At 40.7% G+C, this 10,982-nt stretch overlaps 1 protein-coding gene across 3 annotated transcripts in view; it reads left to right on the top strand.

Moving 5' to 3' along the window:
• The first annotated feature begins 488 nt into the window (after positions 1-488).
• The window catches only part of camk2d1 (calcium/calmodulin-dependent protein kinase (CaM kinase) II delta 1), a 73,834-nt gene continuing 63,340 nt past the window's right edge, over positions 489-10,982 (top strand). For all 3 annotated transcript variants that reach the window (XM_080052226.1, XM_080052228.1, XM_080052227.1), the window contains exons 1-2: positions 489-793; positions 2,511-2,605. In XM_080052226.1, the coding sequence (XP_079908352.1) occupies positions 732-793; positions 2,511-2,605 (157 nt within the window). In that variant the 5' untranslated portion in view covers positions 489-731. The remainder of the gene's footprint in view (positions 794-2,510; positions 2,606-10,982) is intronic.

Raw genomic sequence — 10,982 nt, 5'->3', positions numbered from 1 at the left:
AAATACCTAAAGATACAGTATTTCTATTATAAAATGTATTGCACCATGAGCCATAAATGTGACCATTATATTATATAGGCCTACTTGTGTTAGCCTTAAGCCTAGCTCAGTCATTATGCCATACCATGTCACCTCCTGCTGTGTAATGAGCTGCATTGAACACAAGAAGATCTATTGAGAACACCAAATCCATATTTCATGTTATTTTGGTGAAAGTAATGCAAAAGTAATGTAAAAGTAGTGTAATGCCTTACAATTCAAAGACAGTAATATTGTAACTAACTACTTTGAAATGCCAGTAATAAGTAATAAATACCGCATTACGCTTTTGAAGTAACTTGCCCAACACTGACAATAAGAGCAAGACAATTAAATGCGTGTTAATTGGAGTTTTATTTTGAAACTTCCCCACCGGATATGTGTTGTACGTTCAATCTGCCTTTACTTCGGTCAACTGATCCAAGTGTCAGTGTATTTGAGACCAACGCACAACAGCAGGTCGCGACGTACCCTAGTCAACTCCAGGAGTAAACCCGGTATCTGGACGCCAAGCTTTTATCCTACCGCAACCTGAAACCCTCACTCAACAAGTTCCCTTTCTTATTCAGTCCTCTCCGGAAGGCGACAAGTGGCACTTCGGGACACAGACAAGAGGGAGAGGATTTGTGGAGAGTATTGCTGAGGTTGCTTTCAGTTTTCCCGAGTTGGTTTCCTCCGCACACCTTTTAAACATGGCTGCACCCACCTGCACCAGGTTTACCGATGAGTTCCAGATGTATGAGGAGCTGGGAAAGTAAGTTGTCTTCGTTTTACACATTTTTATTTGAAATGTACAGTGGAAGGGAGTTGCTTAACTGCCACGCGCTTTGTAAATGTCGGCGCGAGACACCTCCGCCTACCTGTCCTTATTACCTTGGCACTTTCACTCAGCGCGTTTGGGCTGCGTCTCGCGAGCTCCCCCATTTAAAAAAATATCCCGATAAACTTTTACTTTAGTTATTAACGAAGAGCGCGAGTATAAACATGCCTATATTTTGAAACTCTTTATTCAACCCCCAGTTTTTATGTGTAGGCTAATGCTTCGCAAGCTCGTGTTTATCACAACTTTTCACAGCTCGTTAACGCCCAGTGGCGTAGCCTATTTGCTAGGGAGAGGGAATGTCTTTTTAATCCCTTTTGCACAATTAAAAAGTTAAAATGTATACAAAGGGGACACAGCCGAATTCCTTGAAATGCACATGTTAATTTGCCAGGGATCTTAAATCAAGCTTCAACGGGCGTGAATCTCTGGCGGCGTGCCAGGCGAGTAAAAACAAGCAGAAGATTGGTTGGAATGTGGTGTCATTAGCGAGCGCTTTATCAGCGGGACACTTTTCACCTGTGTCGCTCTCACTCAGCTGGAGTTAATTGAAGCTAGACTAATGATGGCAGCAATAGCCTATGTAGGCTATAGAAGAAGCTTAATTTGTCTCAGTATTTTGGCTACCATTTCTTCAAGTTCACGCCCTTTTCCCCCTTTTTTTTTCTCGAAAGGTTAAAATTCCTCATTGGTGTTTCACACGGACACACACAAGACAAGAGCACATTCAAATGTATAACAATTTTTCAATCACAAACTCATCAGATAGTCGATCATATTAGGGAAAAAAGCAGGCTAGTATTAAGCATAGTGACCTGTCAACATCAACCATTTATCACATTGACTAAACGCCACCTACTGCATCATTAGGTGCATTTGCCTCAGTCGGTCTCAGGAATGAAAAACACGTTTGGAACGTTGAAAACCAAATTATAGAGCTAAAGACCCCGGGGATATATTCAAATACCACTGAGGATAACTCTTGTAATGGAATGATACACATAGTTATGTAGCCTAATATGTTAGTATTTCAGCTGCATTTTCAGAATGAGCACTTAATTTAAAATAAACCTTTTAGAAGGTAGTATAAGTTTGAAATAAGCTTGATGTAGAGCCTTCAGAAGGAAGATTTTTCTATTTCTAACTTTATGTTCTTTACTAGGACAAATAAGCAAGCAGTTAAGTGTTTGTCAGTCATTTTAACAAATGATATATTCATTTCCAGGCCTGTTATATAAATAAGAAATAAATAAAAAGAGCGGATCAATGTGTTTTAGTGAATGTTGGAATCTGTTATGTTGACCACATGCATGGAATAAGGCTGGATCTGATCAAATATAATCAATAACAGTGCTGCTGCTTACTCATAGAGATGGACAACCATTCCCACCAGTGGACAATCTGGTCACTAATCAACCCAACCTGCAGGTCTTTGGTCCTTGGGAAGACAATCAAAGTACTGAATGACACAGACTTCAACAGACTTCAGAAGTGTCAACATTAAAACAATGATTTCAAGTGACTTTGAGCAGAGACAATGTTTCAAATGGATCTTGTAATCCAATTGAATGTCATTATTTGAGTTAATTTAATTTACTTCACAATTTTGCTAGTACAGTATAGTGACTGATCCCGATCTCTCCTTTTTTAGGGGGGCTTTCTCCGTGGTGAAGCGGTGCATGAAGCTCTCCACGGGGCAGGAATATGCCGCCAAAATAATCAATACCAAGAAGCTTTCTGCCAGGGGTGAGTACATGTCCTGTAGTGGGGTTTGTCCTCAGAACAAGCTGTTGCTCTACTACATGTATTCTGCTGTGTCCACTTGCTGTGCTGGGTTAGAGAAACGTGGCGAGTCGTGTTACTCTGGGACAGTTGCTCTGCGGAAATGCCACTATTAAAAAAAAAAAAAAAAAAAAAAAAACGCAATCACATGTTTAACCTTGCTTGAGGTGGTTTTTGACTTTTGAAAGTATTGCTGCTGTGTGCATCATAATGTCTCCAGATAGCAATGAATATAAATATGGTGAAAACTTACTTTAATAACAACTTGCTCTATTGAAACCGATAACAGCTCTTCCTGTTTGTACGATCTACTTATTCTACTTTTAACCATGAACTTGTGCAGATAAACTACACTAACGTCTTGATGGAAACACACCTTACTCGCATATCTCCCTTTTTCGCAAACTTTCATGAGATTTGCTTCACTATTAGATGGAAGCCTGGCTCCAAAATTAGCTTTAAACGTGTTTTAAGTCATGCCCCCCCACTAAACGATCCTCTTTTCTTTTGTACACTTTCTCACGACATCACCCTTCTTCTCCCAGTCATGTTTGTCTGTAATAAGGGGGCCAGGTTTCACATGCCACAGCCATGCTAACCACGTTACCCCCACAAGCCTTAAATGCACTTTTGCACCAGTCTATTGTGGTAACTGTCACTCATCAAAGTGGCACCAGCACATTGGAAGCCAACAGCTCCTTTTGTGACTCATTCTCTGATATCAACCACAGCCTTTGATTCCTGATGAGCTGTACATGACTCACAGTGCCGTCTTACACATTCAAACAGGAGCAAGCACTTTCTCTAATGTTCTCTCTCCTCTCGCTTCTGTATTGGGAGTGTTTGTCCAGGAAGCGAAGGCAGCATGCATTTCTTTTTATTCGTTGTATTCTGTCCATTCGTTATCTGTGCAGCATGGTCCCAGGCTCCTAGGCTCTGGGTCTTGTGCCGCTGATTGATCCCAATACAACACTCTAATGGGTTGGCAACGGGAGCACACAATAGACAGATACAGGCTTGTCAAGGCGCACAAACGGGCATGCTGAGAGAATAGCCAGCAGCAGCAGATTTACTGTAGTGTGTCTTAGGGGAAGCTGGGGGGTTTCCTCACAGCTGCACCAAGAAAAGCAAAATGGAGAACTACATGTGGTTTTAAAGAAGTGGCAAACAACGAAACGAAAAGTCAACATCTTCTATTTTGCTTTTCTCAACGGCTCAGTGATACAATATGTAGTCATAGACTTCATAGCCAGTCCTCCAATATGGTGTCACACTTGTCTAGGGCAGCACAAGTAATCGTAAAAAAAAATTGTGCTATTATTGATTCATATATCTATGCAATCTCATTTCTAAATGTTGACCACATTCTCTCACTCATATTCCCCTAGTCACATTGAATGTTCTCGTATTTGCTTAGATGAAATGTTACAATAGATGTTGTAATTTATATTAACCAGTATTCCTTCTTGAAACCCAACATTTACAATTATGTTTTAAACTAAGAAGCTTTAAAAAAAGAAATAATGGTTGGTACTAGTCCAAATGGAATGGGTGCTATACATCTTTGCTTTACATTTGATGTTTTTAGTGTTTTTGTGTTAGTTAATGTTTCTTGTCGATGGTTTAGAGAGTGCAATATGTATTCAGTGTTCATAGTAGGGGGTGAACGTTTACAAAATTGTCTAACCGTGTACACGACGGAATTTTTTTTGTGTACACGGTTAACCGTGACGTTATTGTCCACGTGCGCCCACCGTCTTGTAGTCGCTCGCACACACATACGCGTTCGTTCGCCATGCAAACTACGCTCGTTAACGTAACTCTTATAATAGGTCCATGGTGTACGCACGCACGCACAAAATAAATAAGTAAAAGTGTGTCCCAATTGTGTGCCTACTGCATGCTTACGTATGTAGAATAGAACAAAAAGAGCATGATTTGGAACGCAGGGCATGTATTTCTGCTGCAGCCCCAGAGGTGAGGGGAGAACATGAGCGATGAAAGTGAAGTGGGCTGATGTTTATAGAAGGGGAGTCCATGATTGATTCCATACTCGGATTGCTTTGGCCCAATGCCCTCACTGAGACAGAGCCTCTCTCACCTGAGGGAGGAAACAAGGGTGAAATGGAAGTGTGTGTGTGTGTGTGTGAACTCTTTTGCTCTGGTGTTTGTACAATCTAAACGCCAACTTTAAAAGAAGGAAAAGGGGTGACATAGTTTTGGGTTTATCTAGTTGGACTTTCTCAGTCCACAGAGGTAGAATCAAAGGATCATCGTTGATTTCATTTTATATATATTGTTCTAATGCTGAGATATGAGAACACAGTCCAGTGGGGTTTTTAAAGAGAAAACCAAGACATACCGTCAAATGATTAGCCACACTCTCCATTTGGAAACATTCATCAGTTTACAGGCCAAACTCGATTCAACTTTGGCTGACTCTTAACTCTAGTGACACACTTTTCTAGTTTAAGGATGGGTTTTTAGCAGCATTTCAAATGAAGTGTTTTAGATCAGCGACTGTCGTACAAAGTATCTGATCATCTGCTTCTTGCGGTTGTTGTAGAGATTTAGCTTGTAACCAGATATAAGCAATTACCTTAGTGTGAGGCAAGGCTGCAGTAAAAACTATTTGAATGGAGTCTGAGACTAATGCAGAACTCGGCAGTTTCCAGATGAAGTTGGCTTGAGACCTTTTTGAATTGAATATCTCTTCATGAGGACTGATCAGACAAAATGTCACACTTGAAAAGGTGTCAACTTGTCTCTAGAAAGACTGTGCATGTGTTACAAAACAAGGATTAATTGAGAAAGTAATAATGGAGAATTATTGCTCATGAAAACTATCAACACAGACTTTGGGTTAAGAAAACATTTGCCATAAAGTTTTATTTGATATTGTCCCTCCCTCTACAACTCTATGAATAAAACAATATGAATGTATTTATGTTTACGAAAATATAGTCTCTTATTTGGTTATTTTTTTTGTTGATTTATAATATAATTATTCAATACTAAGAACTAAAGGTAGAGTGAATGTTTTGTAAACTAACTGCAGGCTCTGCAAATGTAAACTAATCCCCCTCCCCTGAAACTGCATAGTGAACTTTTTTTCATTCTTGAAATGAAATAAATAATGGGAAAACAACTGACTTGCTCTGCTCTTTGGCCACTTCCTCCAAAAATGCTAACCAGATAGCCACAGCGCAGCTGGCGAGCCACAACGTGGTTAAAAGAATCCCAACAACACGGTCAATGAAGATGCAGGCCAACAGACTGATATCTGGTTTATTTAACGCTAAAGATCACGGCATGTTACAGCCTCCACCACAGTCTGGCTCACAGGGGCTTCACATGACAGCAGTGGTGTAAGGGATGTAGGAAAGACAGCACTGAAGGCACATTCTGCTTTCAAGTTAACAGACAGCCAGATCCAGCAGTGCAGTGTAGTGTTAGACAGGCTGAACCAAAGGTCAGGTTCACAGAAGGGAAACCCCAGAGTCACTTCCAACGCAGATGAGAACCTAAACAGGAAGCTCCGTCCCATCGGAGAGGCTTTTTAAGTGTCTGTAAACCTTGGCTTCACACCAAAGGCTGCGTGTTCTGAATATTGTACAGCTAAACATTTCAGCACACCATTTGGGAAACATTTTCACAGAATGTATCTTGGAAATCTGCACTTCCAGAATAGGTAGATTCAGATCGAGTAGAATCACACTCCCATCTGTTTTTAGGGCAGTTATGGATCCGTGCCATCACTTGGAAGTTTACCGTCTGATGCATTGATAGGAAAAGCACAGTGCAAGGTCACCCCTCTACCTGGGGGAACCAGGAAGTGGGCCATTGATACGTAGATAGGACCCAACTTGGATTGAGAGCAGCTTTGGTGTGACTCCTTAGGGTGCAGCCTCCACTTCAAATAGATTCTGAAGTGTAGATCGTGTTACCTTCTTTATCAAGACATTTGGAACAACAGTTCATCGAAACGTAATTTATTAAATTATTCTACCAGTAGCAAGTAAAGGTGGAGTTAGCGTCTTTTTAGAACGCTTGTTGTCAGAATCAGTGAATATTTCCTCACAATTCGGGCTAAGGCTGTGTATTAACACCACATTTTCTTTCTGCATACACAGTACATAGATAGCTGATCATGAGGATATATTCACTGATTTTGACAACAAGCGTTCTCTACAATCTGACGCCCCCTTTTTAATTAATATGATAATCTAAAGTTGAAAGTAACACATTTGTAAAAAGTGTATTACCTTCAAATTAATTAAAAGCCCTTATACAAGGACATGCAGAGAACCTGTCATTGATTGAAGCATTATCCAGATGTATTGAAGTGAAAGCCCGTCTTGTATGACATCACACGCGTGTATGGAGGGAAAACTAGGGCAGCGGTGGAACACAGACCTAGTGATGCTTGGACTCGGCAGAGTGGAAATGATCACTTGACAAACCCACCAGGCTGTGGAAAAGCCAGCTATGCTACAGGAGCCTGCCATTCTGTTGTGTGTTGTGTGTTTTTTTTTTTTTTTTTTTTCTGGAAAATACCCGAGGCCCCAGCCGCTCAGGGTGAACTCCTCATTCCCATGGAAACAAAAGAGATGGAGAGCTAAATATAGTCTGTGGGGTAATCTAGGCGTTGAAGTATATTACAGCGTTAGTGCTGTTAATTGTGCAAGTGCTTGATGCCGTCAGCCCTCTATGGATCTGTCGGGTCAGACGCATTGAACTAAACAATGAACAATAGTAAAAGTTGCTGAATTTGAAATTCAAGTCATTTGTTTTGTCTAGCTTTATTCAGCAGGAATGAGATGTTTGCACACTTGCTCACCCAGACTCTGGCATTACATGCAGCTTCTTATGTCCACTGTAAGCCCATCAACAGGGATCATGACCCTCAATCCCGTGGTTTATATCCAGACTGGGCCAGCGGTACCTAAGTCCGTCCCTGTACAAAGAGGCACATGTAGGCACGAGAGTGTCTAAATAAAGTGATCCATCAGAGAGCATACTCTTGGTCTGTGTGTGCCCCGTACCAACAGGTTGGCTTAGCAGCTAATGTCAGGGGCTCAACACGCCATTTACACAGCATCCTGCTTAGACCAGACTTGAAAGAGATCATGGATCAAGGGAGATGTGGAGGGAGCGAGAGAGAGTGTGTGTGTGTGTGTGTGTGTGTGTGTGTGTTACAAAGGGAAAGGGAGATGTAACACAAAGCAGAGCCTTGTGTACACTCTAAATGGTATTTGAGTGAGTCTTGTCATTGTATCCCCAGCTTATCCCTCAGGTCCTGGTTGACCCATTTGGCCCATGTCATGGATGAGCAGCTAACTGGCACCAGCTCAAGGCCTGACTCTAAAGAGAATGCTCTTGTGGCTTCGTCATCATTTAAATCAATCAGTCAGTCTCAATATGATGCCTACAATGTGTCCACTGACTCTAATAGCTTCTGTCAAAAACTTCAAGCTGATGGCACTTAATACTACCATCATTAACTCATGGAGCACATTGGTAGCCGAGTGGTTACCACTCATGCCACATTCGTAATGTTGCTGGTTCCATTCCAGCTGGCGACCTCTGTTGCAGGTCATCCCCCCCCCCCTCTCTCTCGCTCCCCACATTTCCTGTCAACTCTGAATTTTCCACTATCCATTTAAAGCAAAAATGCCACATAAAAAAATAATCATTCTTTAAAAAATCCCACCGTGACATTTTCTGCTCGGAATGTACGTAGATCAACTACTGAGATTATACTCTGTTGTGTAGGTGTGTGGTTAACTTTACCCTCTAATCTGAATATTAATCTTAAAACCATGCATGTGTCGAGGGTAGCGGAGCATTATTGGCCTTTTCCTATATAAGATGCCAAGCACTTCTGAATGTTGTGAAAGATGAAAAATGAATCGCTTAGATTACAGCTCAGACAAAGGCTCTTTTGTTACTTTCTGCTTTCAACTGGATATTGAGTCCACGATCAATGCATCCCAAGAGGGAGCCTTGATGCGTAATATTTGGAGTTGAAGCGCAACAGTTGAGCTCAACAGCGTGCAATGACAGAAGTGTGTTTTTGTAAATTTGCACTAATTCACCCCGGAGTCCCCATTCTTGCAACCGATGAACAGCTGCTTGCGGCAGGCTAAAAATATCTCATTAGAAAGACGCAAGGGAGAATGAAAAACAGAAATCGGGTTGCCATGTTATAGAGCAACCGTCAGTGATGGTGGAGGACTACCCGGTCCTTAAAGGTGTTTTAATCTCTGCCTGCCTGTTTTTCCCCATTAATTTCAATCTGAGGAGGAGATGAATAAGTGAAAAAAATGATGTGTGGGGAACAGAATGGAGGACAACGCATCAGGGAAAATTGACAGCATGAAATATGTATAAGATAAACGCATGCTGTAGAATGGCATCCATCAGATGGTAAGCTTCATACAGCATTGACTCCAGTAAATAAGATCTTATTCTTTAACGATTCAGCTTATAACAGTTGATGACAAGTTGCCATGTGTTGCCACAGTATTGTTTCAACCTGTTTTGGGATGCAAATGGTCAAAGTTCTTATTTAATGCTCAGTTGTCAGGCAGCAGATGACAGGTTGGCCTATTGACCTATTTGGTGATGAAATGCATGGGTGGGTTCTAAGTTGTTTTGTCTTCTATCAGCCACTCGATCAAATCCCACAGGATGCATCCCATCAATACTGATAAGCTGCATTGTCTTTTCTCTTGAGGAATTTAACACAAGATGAATTTCTGTGGACTATTGTCTGTCTCTCTGAAGTCAATCATTTGATTCAGCCAGGAAAAGAATAGTAAGAAAAGGGGCTCTTTGCTTCAGCTGGAATCGGCTTATGAACAAGTAGATTTGAGTACTGATACTGCTATTATGGAATTAAAAGTAATGGTGTACATGTGAAAGGTATACTATTTATATTAAACTATGCCAAAAACAATCTGTCTTTTAGGCAGAGCTTTATCATTTAAATATATTTTGGTTTTGTACTGTTGGTTAGACAGAATAAGCTGTTTGAAAAGTTGAGTCAATTTCAAAACTGAGGGGCATTTTCCCTTTTTTATACACAAAGAAAATTGATAGATTGTAGTCCTAATGTCGGATATCTCTTAAACCACTGACACAGTATTTATGTTTGTGGCACCCAAGCTCTAAATCTGAGTTTGTGGAGAAACTACTTAATAAAGACAAAGACATGCAGAACAACTACTTGCCAATATGACCAATTTTTGATTCTAACCATTATTTTCTCATGTTAGCCTGCCTGCCGATTAGTACAATCATATAATTATGGGAGAGTGAAACTTGGAGAGAATCCTTTTACCCAGAAAAATGCAAAACTGAAATAAATTTAAAAAAATTATTAAAAAGCTTTAATTTATGTGGGAACATGATGAATCCAGTGAAGTGAATTGACCTTTCAAGTCTTATCTGACAAAGTTACATTTTTTATTTCATTCGTCCTATGCATAACATTACTGAAGCAGTCGTGACAATGCATTTCTTAGTTATCAGGCCCTCTCTCCAACAACCCAAGTGGAAAAAACAAATGAAAGTCAGAATTTATCAATAGTTGTAGCCTTCTTTTTAGTAGTATTGGTATTACTCTGAAAGGTTATTATGAGTCCATATCACCATATGGAATGCCTAATCCCTCCAGTGGCTCCTGAGGCTACCCAGAACATATCTCAGTTGGATACATCCACATGGACATGTCCAGGAGGCAAGTACCACTTGTCTCTGTGATCTGATTGAGTTTGGTTGGAAGTTGGAACACATATTTCAAATCAATCGCTTTTTACCAAATTGGACTTAACCAGGGTTGTACCTCGTTGGCTATTTAAGATTTTCAGGAACAGCATCTCTGAGTTTAGCCCCAGGGTTGGAGTGTATTTGGTATGGTGGCATGAGGATTGGATATTTGCTTTTTGGAGATGATGTGTTTCTGCTGGCTTAATCTTCAGTGGAGTGTAAAGTCAAGAGTAAGCATCTCCAGTACTTAGGCCATGGTGCCAGAAAATAGTGGAATGCTCTCCTCTGGTTTTGAAGGAGTTTACGTATCATTGAATCTTGCTTACAGATGAGATAATTGTATTGTGTTTTTGTGGCTATATTTGCCTTTTGTGTATCATTTGTATTGGTTACAGTAGGTAAGGTTGGGCCAACCTTTCTTACATTGGTGTCGCCTCTTTTGATCTCTATGAAGCATGGTGATAAACTGGAGCATTCCCTCTGGGCTTTATTCTAATTCCTCATTTATCCAAGTAGGACGGCCACTTGAGGGACAGGCTGCCTGCTTTAATTAGGGCTTCTTTGTCTG

Source organism: Ammodytes marinus (genome assembly GCF_949987685.1).
Source record: "Ammodytes marinus genome assembly, chromosome: 23".
NCBI classification, from domain to species: domain Eukaryota; kingdom Metazoa; phylum Chordata; class Actinopteri; order Uranoscopiformes; family Ammodytidae; genus Ammodytes; species Ammodytes marinus.
This window is presented reverse-complemented; position numbering and strand designations above follow the sequence as displayed.